A 20,577-nucleotide genomic window follows, 5' to 3' on the forward strand; every position below is an offset into this window, starting at 1 on the left:
AAATCTCGAGAAAATGCCAAAAAAACAGTTTTTCAGGCATATTTCCGGTATTTTCGGCCGGAAAATTTTTTTTGAAATTTTATATGAAAATCGGGCTCCGTCACATTTTGGTCATTGCCATTTTGCATCTTTGTGCCAAAAATCAGAAAAAACTAATGAGCCAATCTCGAGAAAAGCTGGTAACAGACGGACGGACGGACGGACAACGGTTAATTTATAGGACCTCCAGGTCGCCAAAAATATAATTAAATATCTCAAGAGACATAATCACCATGGTAATTGTTTGAATTCAAGGCAAGTGATGTCGGTGACGTAATTTATGAAAATGTCTATCATAGACCCTTACATACTACAAAAACAAGTCACATGTGACGGTACCCAGCTGACACACAACGTTGTGTCAACGTTCATCTAACGTTATATGGACGTTCGTTGTGAATATTAGAAAAACGTTGAAACGACGTTGTGTGCCAGCTGGGTAGGCCGTAAAACTCATACCTTTGGATTCAAGTCAGCATAAAGTGCTTGGAACCAGGCACAATTTTCGAATTGTGAAATGAAGTCTGGTAAAGGAGTATCTGGACGTGGAGGTGGAAAATTCACTTTCTTTACAACAACTGGTTGCGGTCTGAAAAAACAGCAACATCATCAACACAAAATGAATGAAGAATAAAAGCAAGTCCGAGAAAATTTATCAAGCCAAGATATTTGAAGCAAAGGATGAAAATTTTTGATTTAAAAAGTATCATATAAATCATTCAGGCAAACGATTTCTGTAAAACAAAGTTGAGCTTAAAAATAATTTTAAAATCTAAAACAATAAAATGACGAATTAAAACAAAATGAATATTAAAGCAGGTTGCATGAAAAGACTGGATAAGAGACACAGGCTTCAGATGGCCCTAAAAGGATTTTGAAATTTTATTGAGAGGGGACCTGCGAATTAGGCCTGGTAAAAAAAAAAACGGACGTTTTAAGCAAAATTCCTAACCCCCAAAATTAATAAAAAATTGACCATTTTCAAAAGTCGAATTCAACCAGATTCAACAAAAATGATTGTTATCGTCAGATGGAGAGTGACATTCGGAGCAAAATGATAAGTCACAAAAGAATATGGTTATTTAAAGTTTGAAATCTTCTACAATCTGTTACGTTTTAGACTAAACTTGACGTCAATCGTACTCTACCTAACAGGATTGTGAGCTTCAAACGCCTATATTTTTTTATATTTGAGTACAAAGACTTGTTGTAATATACTTTCCTTGTTCAGAATTTCATGTTCTATCCGATGCCTTAATTTCGATTACCTTATTGGGCAAAACTTAGTCGGCCCTAAGTGACTAAATTTTGGCTTGGTGACTAAAATTAGGGCCGACTAAAAATTTGGGCCGACTAAAATTTGGGCCGACTAAAATTTGGGCCGACTAAAATTTGGACCGACTAAAATTTGGGCCGACTAAAATATTTGGACCGAATAAAATTTGGGCCGACTAAAAATTTAGAAATGGCCAAAACTTAGTTATTAGTCGGTCCTTAGTGACTAAATTTTGACGAGGTGACTAAAATTAGGGCCGACTAATAATTAAGGCCGACTAAGTTTTGGCCGATAAGGTAATACAATTAAAAAAAATCCTATCTACTTTCAAACCAAACACATGCAAAAAAAACCAAAAAAAACACAAGATTAGCCCCCCTCCTACTACCCCTACTATAGGTCTGTGTTTTTTTTCACTCACAAAATATGTTCATCAATGGTCGACATCTTTTGTTCAGACTTTATTGACAGAAAACTCAATTAATTGGACCTTAAAGCAATATCTCTTTTTATGTAGAGTTCGAACAAATTTATACGCAAATTCGAAATAAGAATCAAGAAGAAAAAATAGAGTGTTTATACTTTTCTGGAGATTTGGGTCTTGAAACCAACTTCTTGATTGGTTTAGGTTGCGTTTCTGGAGGTGTCTTCTTTTTCTTCTCTACCGGTTTTGGTGGCGGTGGCGTGGGCGGGGGCGTTGAAATATCTTCTTTGACCCGAACGGGCGTGAAATGTTCGAAAATCTTTTTGGGCGGTTCCTCCTCTACTTCCGATTCGTCAGATTCAATGGGCGTTAATGGCGGTGAATCTTCAACTGGTTCTAGCGTGTCTTTCTGTAAAGCAAAACGAAAAAGATAATTTTTTACGCTTCAATAAATTAGATTACGTTCGTTGCTTTGTCCTTTTCAGAAATAGATTATTCTCTTGTTCCGTTAACTTTTGACGGACTTTAAGATGATCAAAAAGTAGACATGAGAAAACAAACCCTGATTTGTAGTAGTTGATCTTCCGTCAATTCCTTCGGTTTCCACGCAACCAATGGTTTTTCCTTCGTCTCACGTCGTAATTCACGGTACAACGCAACGACTACAGAATTCGGAATGTAACCATCGGGCGCCACTGGTAAAGTTTCATTGTTCGGCGTGTGCGCATTGGAAGTTTGCTCTATACGCTGTATGATCTTTCTGTTAGCGGCGCGTGTAGCGCTCTCGTTGCTCGGATATTCTTTGGAAGCTTCTAGTTCAATGCTCTCTAACTTGTCCAAACAAAATTCAAAGTCCTTTTGATCACGTGCTTTCTTGAATGCTTTCAAACGTTCCACGTATGTAGTTGACGCTGATAAAGTAGCTCGGTTCCTTGTCTCTTTTTTAAACTCATCGATAGTTGAGCCAGCTATAGAGAGAGAACGTTTCTCGCGCATCTTTGGCTCCTTAGCGAGACTTCGCTCGGCTTCTTTGCGTTTTTCGACATCGTCTTCCCGCGTTTTTCGAAGGTTCGATTTGACTTTTTTGATGTCATCAAGTGTAGCCTGGATTCCAAAAAAGCCTTCATCATGGACCGGAGGCTTATAAGAACTATCCATTTTAACAAGAAATGGCATTTCGTCACCGGCAAATTCGTCAACGTTCGGACCTTCAATTGGTCCCCGATTGTAAAAGAAGTCTAGATATTTCTCAAAGGCTTCTTTCTTAGAAGTTTTAATAATTTTCTTAGTTCGAAGCTTATGTGACGCCTTTAGTTTGCCATCTCGAAGTAATTCGAGCTCTTCATCTCGTGCTTTGAGAACTTCAAACTCCTGAAAAAAAAGAACGATAGTTTCAACTAATTTTATTTTTCTAGAGTCAAGAATATACAAAGAGAATATTAAAGATTTTGCATAATCACAACTTTGTTTAAAAAGATTTTTCAATTCTAAAAATGGGTGTTAGCTAAAACACCGAAAAGTAGTTTACTTATTCTTCAAAAAGCCTTTAAAACTTAACAGTTATCTCGCCAAGAAATAGATAAGGTTTGCTATCACTTATAAAATTTCATTGAAAATCTATAAGCAGGTTTCTCATCTAAATTTTCGACATTCAATTTAGAAAAAAGCTGTGCCCGAAGCAAATCTATAACATTTGCTTCCATAATAGCGAGTTTATGTTTTCGAAGTAAATCAAAAGAGACGGTATAAAGCAAAGTTGACATGTTAACGAAATCACCGTCCACTTTGGTCGACAACGGTAAAAAAACCAAAATACCGTCGTCTGTTTAGGTGAGCAAAGACGATATAGAGCTGTACATCAACTATCAACTTTGTTTTGCGTCGACTTCACTTACCGTCGCCTTAAAAACTTAAAAACTGCCTAATAGCGAGTTTAATGTGTTTTTCAACGAGGGAGACGGTAAGGTTATAATCTGTCTATATCTATGACTGAGGACCCTAGATTTTTGCGGGTCAGAAATGCGGGGTTTTCCAAATCACTTCAGTCACTCTACCGTCCTCAAAAGTACAAATACATAAACTCGCAAATAATTCTTTAACCACAGAATGCAACCTCATCGGTAAACTAATAAAAAAATCTCGACCCAGACCTTTTGTTTATCTTCTTCTTCTAATCTTCTTCGTTCTAATTCGGAATCAGGAACATCATCCAGAAACTTCATGAATTTAATGTATGAACAGTGCGCGCGGAATAAACGATTTTGATCGCTCGGTGTCAATGTGTTCTTTTTCTCGATTTTGATTGGTTCAACTTGTTTGTTCTCGGTGAAAACCATGGCAACCATTTGATACAAATATGAATCTGGAAGATCTGGTGAACGATATCGGGGAAAAATGTCGGGATTTTAATCAGTCGGGAATTCACTTCGACGGGTAAAACTTTCGTCGACTAGACAAATTTTGGGATGAGCTGGATTTTTTATAAGATACTTCACTAATAGGTCATTTGAATTGATAGAGACGACGCGTTCTTTAGAAAAAACGTAGCAAATTGTTTCATTACAGGTTAACGACAAACCAAATCAAAAAAGAGCTTGTAAAAACTCCAGCCTGTCCCCACATCTTCGTCAAAATTTTCAAATTCGTTATTTTTCGCCGACAAAAGATTTAAATTTGAGAACTAATTTGGAAAAAAAGTTTTTCTGTTTAGAGTTTCCCCCTAATTTTCCAGTACCTTGTACCTTGATAAACTGAGTGTAAAAACGAAAATTAAAGTTTAGAAGAGATAGAAGTTAATAGGTTCTTATTGACGATGAAAAATAGGGGAATTTTTTAAGGGAAACCATTTTGTCATCCAATCAAATTTTCTGTCACTTTCCCAAAAATTTGTTTTCCCGAAAGGTAGTCAGGAAACCGAAGAATAATCTCTGTTCAACAGCCACTCTTACCCGACTCTGAAATGCTTTTCCTGTAATGGGTTCTATAATAAAGTGACAGCCCCCCTAAAAAAAACCAAAGTTTTTTCTTCATACTGTTTAAATTTTTAAGTCAAAAGAAATCCTAATTTAGGGATATCTCTTCATAAAGACAATGAAACCTTAGAAAAGTAGACCACGCCGTTGTATTTAGATGATTAACCCATCTCCTGCTACAATCTATCCATTTCGTTATAGACATTATTCTCAAGAATAACAGATGCTAGCTAGCCAAAAGAGAAATACAGTATACGAAGCTAGGAAAATGTCTATCTCGTACCCAAAGCCACCTGCACCACTCTTTGATTTCACTGATGAATTATAGTTGACGCTCTCTTATCCGACGTTCTACTATTCGATAGGCTTCCTTATTCCATGAAAATCAAATTCCCCTTGAAGACCGAATTAGAGAGCGTCAACTGTATAAAAGAACTAGCTCATAGTAAGGAGGCCAACCCTTACGATCCGTAGCATCTTTAAAGGATCATATCTTATTTGTGTTTTTGAATTCAACACTTGTTGGAGTATACAATTTTACACAGTATATGATATATCCGATGGTATCAACAATTTTCGTTTAATGTGTTTAATTCAAATTTCAAAAATCGTCAATTTTTTGCCTATTTTGTTGGTTAGGAGTTTTGCATACGACGTCAGTTTTTTGGACATAAAACCTTTTGCCAGGCCTAATTCGCCGGCCCCTAACAAAAAATTTCAAAATCCTATCTACTTTCGAACCAATCACATGCGGTTGAGTCTCACGAAAAATGCTACGGATCATAAGGGTTGGCCCCATAGATTCATAAAGTCCGAAGGGCTAGATGTCGTGCTTTGGCTGAAAAGTGTGCCGAGGTTAGGTAGGAAATCCTACCTAGGTCACGTGACATTACTATAGAGTTTCAGCGCTTGACCAATAATAAGGTTTTCGAAAACGATAGCACCAATATTTTTTGCGATATTCAATTTTTTTTGCTTGGAAGAGCTTCAGGCTTTATAGAAATCTGTGGTTGCCTCGCCCCTACTATATAAAGGGACTAGGTTCGAGTTAAGGGAAAAGACTTACATTGTTTGTGGTGAATAAAGTTGAGATTACTCCCAACGCCAACCAACAAATCACCCCTTTGAGAACAGAATGATAAACTTCGCACGAAATCATCTGTTTTGATTACCCTTTTTAAAAAGAAAAGGAAAAAATGAGAGAAAATTGAACAATGTTTTGAAATGTGGTTTTTATTAACTCATGGGCGAAAGCATCCAGCGAGGACCTTTTTTTAAACATCTGTTTCCCTAGGCATAGCCTTCCTGGAAAATCTGATCTGTTGGCCAAAAGTTTAAAAATCTTATTCCTAGAAATAAAGATCTGTTTCTGCTCAAAACCTAAATTTTTAATCTCAAAGTATCTTCCCAGAACTAAAATTTTGATCTGTTCTCCCAAGCTTATAAGGAATAAGATATCTGTTTCTCTCTCCTGGAAATTTTCATTTGTTTCCCTTACTTCCTATTTGTGATTGATATCATTCTGTTTCCACCCAGAAAGTTCAATCTTTTTGAAAAGAGATATCTGTATATCACTATCAAAATCTTTGTCGATTGTTGCCGAATTCTAATAACTAATACTTTTCACCATCCTGTACCTGATCAGTAAGTTTCGATTACTCCATATACGGACAGTACCATCCATTGATGACGTAGCAAAGATGCGTAATTTCGGACAAGCGTCAACACAAGTGATGACGTCACAATGATCGTCCACCATATCGTGTTGTATCTGTTGTGCTGGTAGAAAGAGAAAGATTGAGATTTAACACAAGTTCGCTAAGCCTTCGAGTTTCCAAGGAAATTCACAACCCTTTAAAATGTGAAGGCCATGATTACAAAACAATTCAAGGGCTACATACCCAGCTAGCACACAACGTTGTTTCAACGTTCATCTAACGTTATATGGACCTTGTGAATATTAGAAAAACGTTGAAACGACGTTGTGTACCAGCTGGGTACACTACACAAAATATTGTCAGGTATATTGATAGCTGAATACCGGCAATATATTGAAAAGGTGTCGGCAATATGTTGTAATCTCGATTTGCAATATTCCAAAAATATAGGGGGATTATTTACAGAAAGAAAATTCCTTTTTATAATAGAGCACCTGTTGTTTACTCCGTACATTACGGTCCGCAAACTTGATTGTCGAATATTGCTCACCAATATATTGTGTAGTCTAAGTTCCTTGGACATTAGTTAAACGTTGAAACAACATTGTCTGCCAAATGCTGGATGAATCAACTTTTATCGACATTGATATTGTTCAATTCAAGAGTAAAAGCTTAACCATACCAAAATTGTCTACGGAGGTTTTGCTTTGTTTTTAATTAGGCTGACAAATAGAAAATCGACTCTGGAGAATTATAGATTCTAGGCTGGTGATCCTAGTGTCTTAATTAGCATGGATATGTAATTTAGGTGGTGAACCGGATTTGCAGACCGGCGAATCGTATCTATTTCGTGCCTTGGACCAGCAGAATTAGCCGTTTACCGGTTTAAATAAAACCTTAATGAACACATGAAAAATAGATCAGATTTTGAATTATATCAACGCATGTAACTCCTTAGATTTGTCCTTAAAAAGATATCCATACAGATCATACCTTTTTTAGGATCCTTCGTATTGAACATTGAGAAGACATAAGATGATTTTGTAGTATCTTGATATACAACGCCAAGCGAACGATGAGCGAAAACCAGATTTGTAGCAGGTAAGTGATTCTTGAACATGAAGAGCGGAGCGAGCGCTTCCGAAGCGAAAGGGTATATACGCCATACTTTGAGAGTCAAATCTGGAAAAGCGATAAAAAAACTTAAAATGGAATAATAAAAAGAAATGCGATCTTATGTATCGAGACTAGTCCACATTGAAAAACCGCAACTTTTTAACGATCTCTATTGTAATTCGACGTCTTACTTCAACAGTATTTGATACGCTACTTTATTCAATGAGAATCCAATTTCCCTTAAAATTCGAATTACTACCCCTGACATTTTTCGATTATTGATATGTTTAAATTACATTCTTTTCCCTAACGAAAAACCCGAAAAAGCTTGGATCTTTTTGTTACTGCGCAAGGCCATGTAGTTTTTCGTGTTTTGTTAAGTTACGTAATCTCATTATGGAAGCAAACATGGACTCTACAAATTCGAACGTTTTACTAAAGCATAACAGGGCTTAGGGTACGCCATATCTTCCTTCGTTTCGAGCGTAAAACTCCTACCCTTCGAGTAGGCAATGCCTAAGAGCCCGCTTAAGAGCCTGGAGCTGTCTTTTGTGTAGACTAAATAGGGTTTCAAATTTGGGTGTTTCCGAAGGGAAACTTATTGTGTACTTATTGGTGTATTTCGTAAAAAGATCATTGTATCATTTTGTTTGGTTAGAGGGTTGGGGTTTATTGCTACTAAGGTGGAACTTTATACATTGAATATTATGTATTAAAGATTAAGCGATGCTTCAAGAGTGCTCTACAAGGTGAAGGAGCATGATACAATTTTCAGAATTACATTTCATTGAATAACTCTCGCTAAAATAAAATAAAAAATTACACTCATGTTTTTGTATCTCATTTTGATCGTAAAATAAAATTGAAACAAAGACTATACCTTGGCTAGCACTTGCGAGTTGATTTAAACCAGTATTTACAGCAATACACGTAATCTCTTCGCAGTGAGCCTGTCAAAATAAAGCAGATGAAGACATATTGAGATAATATTGAATAATGTCAGGCTCTAAAAAGAAGTCTTATTGAATAAGTTTGTTCGTACTCGAACACTACGTCACTTTAGTTGATGAACTTATACTCTCCATTTATCTAACAAAGTTCAAAGTTAGTGAGGTTTGTGAGTTACCCCCGTCCTTGTGTTTTTTGAGTTTTAGAAACTTGATAAGATTGATTAGTAAGTTTTTTACAAGAGATCTTTAAATTTCTTTAAATTTTAATTGAAAATTTGAATCGCGGTTAATACAATCATTGAAATTTAAATGGGTTACTACTAGGTTAAGTAGGATAGGTTAACTCTCGGACGATAAATTTTAAACACGATACACATTCCTTATATCAAAATCAATTGTTACCAAAAAAGGTAAATTTTATATGAATTTGCGAAAGTTCTATCTGTGAAATTTCGGCTAAAACCATAATTTGCGAAACTTAAATTCGCTAAATCTCTTGCTTTTTAACATCGCGAAACTTTCTGCCCGCGAAACTTTCTGCCCTTAAAGTAGTATACCTGTAGGGAGAAAATGACACATCCTTTGTTCTTATCATTTCTCCAATTGAAGATAACAAGACATCCATTCATTAAGCCACCAATCAGAAGCCTTGTTTCTTTCTCTTCCAATGGCTTAATCTTTTTCTTCTCACGGTTCCCTTTTCCATATTCTTCGTCTTCTTTCTGCTCCAGTAGTTTGTTTAGTTTCTCAAACCCTGACTAAGAGAAAGAATAAAGACAGAGTGAAGGGGAATAATCCCGGGGGATTTTGAAAAGGTCTAGAGTCGAAAAAAAAAACCCGAAATTTTGTGAGTTTTGGGACCCATACCGGGAATTTTCCTCAAGTTTAGCTTTTTAAGGGATAAAGATAGGAGTTTTTGTTTTTTTGTAACCCTTAGGGGAACTGATATTTAATATTGCGATTTTTACGACCCTTAGATGGACTTTGAAGGTCTTCCAACCCCCTTAAGCGATCCCTTTCTTGCAATTTATGAGCTCGTTAATGCAATAGCTTGCAGGCTTCCAGAATAATGACGCTTTTCAACCCTGGTAGAATCGAACCTAGTCCCATCATCTTATAGGTCATTTCAAGGGCGAAATAAATCATGCCCATCAACGTTCATCTAACGTTATTTGGACGTTGTGAACGTTAGATAAACGTCGAAAAAACGTTGTGTGCCAGCTGGGTGGGTAATCAGAACTGATTGCATCTCTATAACAGCTCCACATTTAGGTTCGACAAAAAAAACCTTCGAGCATTTTAAAACAATGGGAAATCTATATCAAAGCATGGTATTCCTTATTACCCATAATTCCTTTCTACGGCTTTACTTCAGTGGTGCATTGTATAAAGATACTTACATGATATTCAAAGAGAGCGATGCACGTGATTGAAGCATTGGCTAGAAAAATGAAAGAAGAAGTTGAAAAGATTATTATGTATTTTACTTTTCAATAAAGCGAACACTGGGACAGTCAGTGTCGTAGATTGGTAAAAAGCCGACCTTAATTAAATTCAGATCCCTTACGCCGGCCCTTATTACGCCAGCCGTGAACAACTAACGCCAATAAGAGCCGGCGTAAAAGGGGCCGATAAGTACCTGATAAGCTACCTGAATGATGAAACATGTTATTTTTAGGATCTATGATCTTTTCATGTACTGAAAAGTCAAAATCAACATTTTTGAATATTCTTGCATAGTTATAATAATATTATTTGAGATTGTCAGTAGCAACTTGAATTTTGGTAAAATAGTAAGCAACGTCGAAAATCAAATGCTCTCTCTCCGTGGTATGAATAGATAGACCTCGTGAACGAATATTCCAGAAATAGTTTATACCCCCTATATTGAGGAAGTGTGACGTCCAGGGTGGTCTGGAAAATAAAAAATCCAGGGTGGTCTAGTTTTTTGGATGTAAAAATCCAGGGTGGTCAGCAAAATGAGGACAAAAATCTAGGGTGGTCCAAAAAATAAGAGAAAAAATCCAAGGGGGTTCTGAAAAATTGAGAAAAAAATCCAGTGGGGTCACCTATTTAAAAAAAGACCTAATCAACATAGGGGATTCAATTTCTTTCTGGAATAGCCCAATGTGATGGATCGGCAATACTTCACCTTCCGTCGTTTCTTTAGTCCAAGTTTGTATAATGGTGCAGGGGTTCGTTTTGTAAGAAACTTTAAGGATACGACCGTCCATCAAAAGTGCAAACAGTAATTCTAAAAGAACAAGAATGCAACAATTTCGAGGGCGATCCGAAGGCTCCCTTTTCTCTGGCTGTCTACCAAAGGGAGTGCCAAAGACAGTTATTTTAAATAAAACACTAGATAAAGCAACGGCATTTGAAGCAAAATAATGCGCCATCTTTGCTGAGAATAGACTATAGTAGACCACAGTCCAGTACAGGAATTTGTTCAACCAAACTAAGCGTTATAAAATTGATCGATCAAATTGCCGGCACCGAACTATGGTCTATTTATTAAAGATGACTGATTTAATTTGCTTCAACTAGGGGCGAAGAAGCTCCGTGTTTTTGTACAAGATATCAGTGATATGTTTAATGGAAATTGTTGGGCCAAATCACCGAGAAATGACAAGATTAGTTCCCAAATAATAATTGAACTTAAAGAAATCAACGAAAATATCAGATGATGTAACAATATAAGTGTTGGAAAATGAAAAAGTAAGCAATACCTTCGGAGACGATAGCAACGACATCAGTAATAGCCGTGTAGTCGGGACTGATAAGTACCGTGACGATTTCTCCGGTAACCGGACAAACTATTCTCGCGCATGCGTCCTCGCAAACACATATTGATAAGCATGGAAGCTAACGAAATAAAATAAAATCTCAATAAAAACAAGTTTGCAATGCCGGGGGATGATGAGGTTTAATGACAGGGTTAAATAATGAAAATTTGAGTTCAAGATGGCCGGAAAACGCACTCAAAATAAAGTTTCATTTGAAGAATTAGAATGAAAAACATTAAAAAAAAAAAATATTGGGTGGCTATAGCACTGGGTTAGGCATGAAGCTATTTACGCTGTGAGTTTTGATTTACGGCCTAACTGTTTCAGTCCGAATCGGCTGCCATCCCCACTCTCCAATCTCCATTTTCTCAGTTTCGAATGGAAGTCTTTGACGTAAGTTTCGGCAATTTCATAGATTTCATGTATTTTGACCCGCAATTTTCAAGATCCCGTAAGACTTAGATAATGCCATGCTTAACCGCGCTAATTTGGTATATTGAGAATTCTAAAAACGAACAGTCGCTCTAAGAAGCAGGGAAAATTTCAAAGCCTAACAAGCTAGACGACTGTTTCAGACATAGTAGATATTAAGCAAAAAATAATGAAAGGGACTTGTATAACTTATCGGGGAAAAAAATGTCGGGGGAAAGTGACGAAAATTTTGAATTTTTTCCCCGATATTTTATCACCCGACCAAAACTTTTACCCAATTTTTTAACCCCAACCAAAATTAAAATCTAAATTTTTTACACCTTTATTAACCGAAATTAGTGCTTTAAACGTCGAATTACAAGATCTTTTTTCGAGCTAGTGAAGGAAACCATTTCATTTGGACAATTTAGTTGGGTGAAAGTGACTAAATTGTAAATTTCGTCGGGGAAAGTGACGAAAATGCCTCTAGGTGACGAAATTTTTCCCCGACTAAATAAAACTCCGACATTTTTCCCCCAATAAGGTACTACATATTTCATACAAACTGGTATTATCCCGTATTATCATAGGTATACCACCCATATTACTATATGGTAGAGCGTCGTTTACGAGATTTCCTCATTTACGGTGACTTTCAATATCATCGAATAATGGAGCAAATCAAATAGTAGAACGTCGAATTAGAATATCACACCATTCTCTCACAAACATTTTCGAAAAGATTTTGCAATCTTTTTTTTTGTAACTTGAAGTTACTTGTTTAAACTTGAATCTACTGTGGATTCAGTTTGGCGATAAAAGAAAAGCAAAGAAAAACTTACGAACGAATATTTACTGGAGCGCAACAGCTTTGCCTTCGACCTATTGAAAATAACGCAAAAAATGCTTAGGTTCAAACTTTAGCTTCTTCACTATAATATTATGATATTTATAGGGTAAAAAGAACTCTCTGAACCTCTGTTAACTTCTTTCAAAAAGAAGCTAATAATTTTCAAAAAACCCGAAAAAAAATTGTATAAGACGGTGTTGCAGCCTACTTTGGCGAATCTAGACGAAACTTTGAAAAAATAGAGATTTGTCCTTTCCAGGTTTATAGAGACGGGAAGAATCTCAGCTGGACGGATTTCCGTCAAAAAACAAAAAAATTGCAACGCAGTGTATGAAAACCAGCCCTTAATTCTACCATTCATCATTAAAAAAAGGGATGATGTGGTTAAACCGAAAAGCAAAAAAAAACAGATATAGAGGTTTATCATATTTTGTAAAGCTACGTAATTTCCGCCATTATGAAAGCGAACAATCGATTTGCGCGCGCTGCGATCGCACTTTTTGGCTTCAATCCTTTTTGCTTGGAAGAAAGAATACATCATAAAAATGTAGCGCGCGCTCGAAAAAAACAGTTGAACACATTTCAACTTTTTTCAACCATTACGTCAGATCGCGCCAATGGAGTTGCTTCATTTTTCTTTTGACCAATAGCTTGGAAGCTTTGCTCGAAAAGTGCGATTGAAGCGCGCGCAAGTGGAGACCGGCCTTTAAGGGGTCGCCTCTACAGATTCGAACGTTTGCTTCCATAATGGCGGAAAAATTACGTAACTTAACAAAACATGAAAAAAACTCTATATAGAAAGGTCCTCCTTACCCAAGTACAGAGAAGGGTGAATAAACGTTCAACACTTTCCATTTCTGCAGAACAGCTTTGGAGAAGGTGAAAAAGAAACTAATATCCTTCTGTTCACGACCGATTCCTAATATCTCATAATCCATGGTCTGACATTTCATCTCGTCTTTTGTGTCCAAACTCCACGTGCGAACCGTCCCGTCTAATGACGATGATACAATACAAGGGCCGTATGGAAATTCAGATAATGACGTCACTTTAGCTGTATGACCAATGAACAGACAGTTTAATTGCCATACATCGTTTTGAGTAAGCACCCATGTTTTGATAGATCCATCCTTTGCTCCACTAACGACCAACTGAAGAAAAAAAATATTTAAAAAGATATTAAACTTTCAAGGAATAACCACATAAAAATGAAATTCAACCAAAAGATTTCTTCCATAGTCCTTACCAGAACCTCCAAATTCTACTGGCTACTTGCTTTCAAAGTCAAGATAATTAGGTTTTGTAAGTTTTAGTTTCTGCTTAAAAACTAGTCTAGATCTAGAATAATAATTTAAAATTCCAGGTCAATAATTAGCTTTACCTAATTATCAAACATTTAAAGGTGAACCGTACTGCAAAAGAGAAGTGCGCTCGTCAAAAAAGGAAAAATTATTCAAAACACTCTCTCGCGCGGTTTTTTTTTATGGCAGACATACTCCTATTTTTTACTTTGTAGGAGAATTGCCCCTATTTTGCGTAATAAGAATAATGGTTTGGAAATCGAGACTATGCAAAATACAAAAGAATTTCAACGAGAGATACGCGTGAGGTATGAAAATCTGAAATTGTAAATCGTCATTTCTTCTTCTTCAGAATGTTTTTTCTTTAAAATATTTGGTGCTCTTACTAAGGACCAGGGAAGGAATCTTTGAGCACATTTTACATTTTACTTTTTATCTGGTTATTCCTTTAACAGATTTCCTTCATAAATACTTGAATTCTTAAATCATTCTTAAATTCAGTTGTTCAGTTATTCAGCCTCAAGCTAAGTACATGTTGTACTATTTTACATACACTTTAAAAAAAGAAACATAAAAATTCTTAAATTATAAGAAAAAACAGTGGTGGACAGGATACAAGTTCCTCATTGGAAAATATTCAACAATATTGCACTTTCTGCTGAGAACGAATTAAAGTATACTTAACGCGTACAAACTTTTGCGATTTTCGCGAATTTTGACCCTATTCGCGAAAGTAAATGTCTTTAAAAATTCTAGGAAGGGCCATTCGCGAAAGTTTATGCTCGCGAAAAAAATCTTGACAAAATAGAAAATCTGTAAAACTTCGAACTTTGAATAAAATGTAACTTTTATGGCACTTTTTAGCCTGTTAAAAGACTAATAAGACAAAGGAAAAATGTTTTAAGCCAATCCAAGAAGTATTTGTCCCTATAAGCCATTTTTTCATGTGAAAATTCTCAATTTTACGTCATGTTTCGCGAAAGTTTATGCTCGCGAAAAATATTTTTCCGTAAAATTCGCGAAAGTAAATGTCGTGAATTTCGCGATTTTGCGTCCTCGCGAAAGTTTCTGCTTGCGAAAGTTTGTACGCCTAATATCCAGGTAGAACACTATTTTACCATCGACATTTTCATACTTTATGACTTTCTTAAATCGATTTACATTCTAAATTTAGGTTGAATCGTTTTTTAATAATCCTGGACAATGAAAATCAATGAAAAGGTCTAAGTAAACTTCCAAAAAATACTTCTACCCAAATGCTGTTTCATTTTAACTTGATGAATTTTGGTTGACACACGTGCAGAAGCTAGGTCAACTTGAATTTGGGTGATTTTTGCAAAGTTTGTAGACATTTTCATTCAGAACTGAATCTTTAAAGATATTTTTTCTTATTTTTGTAGAGAAAGCCCATTTTGCCAGATTTGGTTACGTGAATGACTTTTCAGAGTTTAATGGTGCACTCACTATCCTTGTGCTGATTTTTGCTCACTTTTATTCCTTTGGACACCTAATAAGCTTATAGCTTTTCTATACTAAATAAACACCTGTGGTGTCAGTTTTGAGAATTTCTTCACTGTTTAAAAGATGTTTAAATCGCAATTTTTGGAGAGTTCGTTGGTAATAACAATTAAAATACCTTTAAAGGTTTATAAAACATGAGATCGGATATTTCCACATTATGTGCATTTTTGAGTTCATGTAGACAATCACCAGTGTGTAAGGAGAACACCAAAATATTGGTTGTTATGGCGACGAAACAACGTTGATTCTCACTGAATGTTTTCTCCAAATCCATACACGTGATTGAATCGTTGATCAAAATATTCTCCTGGAAAAAAAATTACTAAAATTATAACATAGTTTACACCCCCCCATTGTTGAACAGGGGGTGGTAATGTAGGGGGATCAAATAAAAAAGGGGTTTTTAGAAATTTTAGGTCAATTTTTTAATCATATACAAATGGCCACATTGTGTACCGTTATATTGTGAAATTATGACTGTATAATACTTTGTACTCTTTTTGATAATTTTGGAGGTGCATTTAGCAAGTTTCCTTCAAAACAGATTTTCTGTAAAAAAAGGTATGTAATAAAAGTAGATCACAAGACTTTTCGTGGCCAGAAAAAATTATATATGGATAAAAAAATATTCTTACACGAATAACTTTCCTGGGCACCAAAATTGTTCCAGCTGTTCTAAACATCCATATCTAGAAAGAAAGAGAGTTAAAAAATTGACTTGATTCTCCTAAAGTGGCCCTATCAATAACATTTGTGAGGATAAGGTCAGAAAAGTCTCATTTGGCTTAAAACACCGGTAACATTCTAAAACATTTTGATTCTTCCATTTTTTACGCTACAGGCATAAATGGAATGAACGCTTGCACAAACTAAAGCTTTAAGAGAAGAAGCAAAAAAGAATCAATATTCATGTGCAGACCAACCTCAGGCTTACCAACTTTAAAATGTTTTTCTTCAAATGACAGCCAATGGAATGTTTGTTGGAACTGCAAAACAGTCCATGTCATTTTCATGGCCAATAAAGCAAAAATGATCAGATAAAAGAGTTCCCAGCTAGCACACAACGTTAAATGAAAATTAAAACAACATGGAATGAACCCCCACAGCCCCCAGGGGGGGGTACAACCAAAATCTTCCTGAAAAAGGCTGGGGGCTGGATTTTTTAATAATTTCAGTAAGGTCTGGGGGCTGGGGAACTATATTTTATATCTTGCTTTTATTTAACCATCATTGTTTTTTTTAATTATAAAAATATACAATTTTTTCATTTCTTGACATATACTCAAGTCACAGGGGTACCAATCACAGGGGGTACCTAAAATTTTTTTCTTAGGGGGTACCTAAACTCCTGATCCATGTCATGAACAATGTTGTGCCAACTAGGTTGGAATATTTTCACTTACTGTGATGGAACTGAGACCATATGTTATAATTTCATGAGTGTATTTGTTGTACTTCAAACTAAAAAAGTGATTTTGCATAAAAATTTTCTTATAAGGAACACGTTGATAAGGAACTTGAGGCTGAAAATGGTACAAATAGCTAAGGAATTGTTAAAGGAACTGCTCAGGCTCAGAAGAAGAAATCAAGTTAAGGTACAGTAAGAGTTAAACTTGAATTTTCACACTTTTCCAATAACCTAAACAAAAAGACGGTTAGTGTAAAACGCAGGTCACAGGTCACAGGTCGCAGGTCACAGGTCACAGGTCAGTGATGACAGGTTAACTCTAATCAATGTCATTGCAGATGAAAATGTTTGGAAAACACAAAGAATTATCAAAAACATAATTCTCAAGCAATTTCATCCATACAAAACCATTTCAAACATCAAAATTTAACCATGTGCTTTTATCGATCTTTCGCGGTTAGCGCCGTGTATAACGCAGACCAGAAAATATTTGAAACCATATTATACGTATAACAGGTATATTACATATTGTAATGTTTGTAATGTTATATGATGGTTACATATAATAAAACACATCGCTCTAAAACTACCTTCTCAGAGAACTCACGAGCTTCTGATTGGTGTAATTTTATATCCAGCCATATTGTTATCATCACATTCGGCATGCTGAATATTTTTGGTGTTTTTCTCTTGTAAGACATGATATTTTGTAATACTGTCAATATTTTTGTCAAAAATTGTCATTAAGTCATTAAAATGACAATTGAATAATTAATTAGTTTCATCCTTCTAAAACCACTCTCTTAGGGACCTCACAAGCTTCTAATTGGTGCCGTTTTATATCCATTCACACTATCTACATCACATTCTGTATTATAAATATTTTTCGTTTTTTTGTCTGTTCTTGCATCATATTTTATGATTCTGTTAATATTTTTGTCAAAAATTGTCATTAAGACATTAAAATAATAACTGAATAATTAATTAGTTCCATCCTTCTAAAACACTCTCTTAGGGTCCTTGCAAGCTTCTGTTTGGTCCCATTTTATATCCATTCACACCATCCACATCACATTTTGTATAATAAATATTTTTCGTGCTTTTGTCTTGCTAGGCATCATATTTTATGATTTTGTCATTATTTTTGTAAGTAAGTGTCACTATGTCAAAATAGGTTGTTATTCTATTCAATTGTCATTTTATAATATCTAAATAGCATGTATTACTTTTTTGTAATTTAATGCGCTATGTATTGATGTTATGTTATGTATATGTTATGATCTTATTTTTTTTCCAGTCTGCACTTTGTTGACCTGTGACCTGCGACCTGTGACCTGCGACCTGTGACCTGTGACCTGCGACCTGCGACCTGTGACCTGCGTTTTACACTAACCGACAAAAAGATGATAAAATGTTGCTGAAACGACATTCAATGTGTCAAAAAGAGAAATTATACTTATACAGAAGTCAAATATTTAGCAAATCCAAATTTAGCAGCTAAGTAAATAAGGAACTGGATGATGAACTTTGAGACTGAAATTCTCTGGAAAAATAAGGAACTCCAGGCTCAGAGCCAAGTAAAGGTTCCTTATATAAAACAATGTGTAAGTCCATATAATAATGCACCATTGCAATGTATTCTGACATTATATCATGGGCCCAACAGCTGATTGGTTGTAAGTGACGAAAAATAAGTCAATACATCAATTATACCCAATCAGATATTGAGTCTGTGATGTAATGTTAGCAAAATGGCTTATTGATATTGATCACTACAACAGCTTCAATATTTAAGCCATTGCTTTTTACTTTTTAACTTTAGCTTTTAACTTTTTTGTCTTAAAATGAGTGTTTGAATAAAAATTATAGGTTTTTTTTAACAAAATTTAATTCTATTAATTAAATGTTTTCACAATTTTCCAGACAAACCTTAATTTTGTCTTGAACAATAATTTTATCAAAACTCAAAAATTTGGCCAGCACAAGTTTCTTTTGAAGTCTAACTAAATTGTTTGTTAAGGCTCTACCATGCCGAAAACTTTTCAAAACAACAGTGCATGGTTACAACATCATAATTCCTGCTTCACATGACAAAGGTTTGATCGTTCATTTTTATTCTGTTAGTGAGAATTGCCTTTTTGTCGCATAAAAACATTGATTATTCCTCTGTTTGAAAAATGCCAAATCTCAATATCAAAGATAAAGTTCACAGTAAACTATTGATTATTAAAGGCATTAGTTTTCAGATTGAACTATTTTTCATGTGAACAAAGTTTAAATAAATAAAGGATAAACCATTTTTCTTACCCATTTAAAGTACCAGAATATGGAATCCTATTGATCAGTGAGAAATCCTCACTCATAATCTGAATGGAAGAGAACGAAATGATATGTATTTACAATGATATTCTCAAGCAGTCAAACAGGCAATCAGTATCAACAGCCGGAAGCAATAAAAAAAACTGATAAATTTTCGAACTGCATAATGTGCAAGGGGTCAGGTGTCCGGAAGATGGCAGCACATATTTCAACCCCCACCGGAAATCTTATGTTACAAGGTCAGCAATCAACTATGAGCTTTCTAATTTAGCATGTTGTTTAAAAGCTTAAGACGATGATGACTCAAGCTTCCAATTTGTTCAAAAGGGGGTTTGTAGGGGTTCGAAATACCGTTTTCCCGTCAAAATTTTTGCTAAATTGCGGAATCCCGAAAAATTGAAAAAAGTAATAAAACCGGCACACCGGTTTGTACAGGTTCAAATACCGGCATAATGACAACAAATAAGGCCAAATACCGTCACCGTCTGATTTTAAAATACCGTTTTCCTAGACTGGAGTCGTTTATAATGCGTGTAATACTAATAATACCAATACTAATAATAATTAGATTTAGTTTGTATAAACGACTGGAAGAATCCGGTGTTCCAGCCTTACAGATACCCCGGCTAGCTACGCAGAAACTTGTGTAGCGAGAAAACAATTTATCAAGCAATAACAAACTCTCAAAACAAAATCAACTCAAATGAAAAACTTTCAATACACAAATCCACACACATGTTTTTCTCAAGAATTATTTTGAGCGGGAAAAAGATTATAATTGCAAATATTGACACTTTTCTTTTGTTTGGAGTTAGTGCACAAAGGTTTCTAGACGACTAAAATTGTTCCATTCATTACTTTTTGCTTTATTTCTACTATGTATGAATTAGTTGTCTACCGTTTTCCCGTCTTTTTTTCGTCAAATCCTGTAATACCGTACTAAAAAAGGGCCAATCCCATCACACCGTAAAAGTACAAACCCCCCCCCCCTTCAAAGTATTTACAAATTATCTTTAAAAAGCACTTGTGAAAGAAAATCAAAATTACACCTACCCTGAGACTTTTATCCTGGCATAATGCAATATATTTCTTGTATTTGTGAGCAATTGCTAAATCGTAGACAGGATGTTGACATTTGAATATATCTTGGGTCAGCGTGTTTAGATCAAGCTGTCCAAGGTTTCCATCAGTGAAGGTTATGATACATGAATTCTTTCTTTCATCGTATTGAACTTTTTTCATGGACACATAACTTTCAGCATAGTTAATATGGTGGGAAGCAACGTTTTGAATACCTGTAAGAAAACATATGAGGAATCAATAAATTATCTTATAATTTTTTTAATCTTTGGAGTTTTGTCAAGTTGAAAGGCAGTAAAGGAGACAAAGTTGTTATTTTATGACCTTTTTTTCGGACATAGAGTTCTTGAATATACAGGTGTGTCTCCAGTTAACCTTATATTGTAAATTTTAAATTGTCAATACCCTGAAACTATAATGGAAAAATTCCAAAACAGTGCAATATTGAAACTTAAAATTTTGAACA

General features: G+C 35.2%; 1 protein-coding gene across 1 annotated transcript in view; it reads right to left on the reverse strand.

Moving 5' to 3' along the window:
- The window catches only part of LOC136806120 (WD repeat-containing protein 97-like), a 41,978-nt gene that overhangs the window by 21,044 nt on the left and 357 nt on the right, over window positions 1-20,577 (reverse strand). The window contains exons 2-20 of the mRNA XM_067062691.1: window positions 20,085-20,326; window positions 19,020-19,078; window positions 16,708-16,765; window positions 15,940-15,993; window positions 15,420-15,611; window positions 13,296-13,633; window positions 12,475-12,514; window positions 11,165-11,300; window positions 10,588-10,689; window positions 9,836-9,876; window positions 8,993-9,193; window positions 8,366-8,435; window positions 7,363-7,551; window positions 6,349-6,490; window positions 5,778-5,884; window positions 3,890-4,110; window positions 2,301-3,110; window positions 1,898-2,148; window positions 499-628 (exon numbers count right to left, since the gene is read on the reverse strand). Of these exons, the coding sequence (XP_066918792.1) occupies window positions 499-628; window positions 1,898-2,148; window positions 2,301-3,110; window positions 3,890-4,110; window positions 5,778-5,884; window positions 6,349-6,490; window positions 7,363-7,551; window positions 8,366-8,435; window positions 8,993-9,193; window positions 9,836-9,876; window positions 10,588-10,689; window positions 11,165-11,300; window positions 12,475-12,514; window positions 13,296-13,633; window positions 15,420-15,611; window positions 15,940-15,993; window positions 16,708-16,765; window positions 19,020-19,078; window positions 20,085-20,326 (3,383 nt within the window). The remainder of the gene's footprint in view (window positions 1-498; window positions 629-1,897; window positions 2,149-2,300; window positions 3,111-3,889; window positions 4,111-5,777; window positions 5,885-6,348; window positions 6,491-7,362; window positions 7,552-8,365; window positions 8,436-8,992; window positions 9,194-9,835; window positions 9,877-10,587; window positions 10,690-11,164; window positions 11,301-12,474; window positions 12,515-13,295; window positions 13,634-15,419; window positions 15,612-15,939; window positions 15,994-16,707; window positions 16,766-19,019; window positions 19,079-20,084; window positions 20,327-20,577) is intronic.

Source organism: Clytia hemisphaerica, unplaced genomic scaffold, assembly GCF_902728285.1.
Source record: "Clytia hemisphaerica strain Z4C2 unplaced genomic scaffold, Clytia hemisphaerica genome assembly, whole genome shotgun sequence".
Lineage (NCBI taxonomy): Eukaryota > Metazoa > Cnidaria > Hydrozoa > Leptothecata > Clytiidae > Clytia > Clytia hemisphaerica.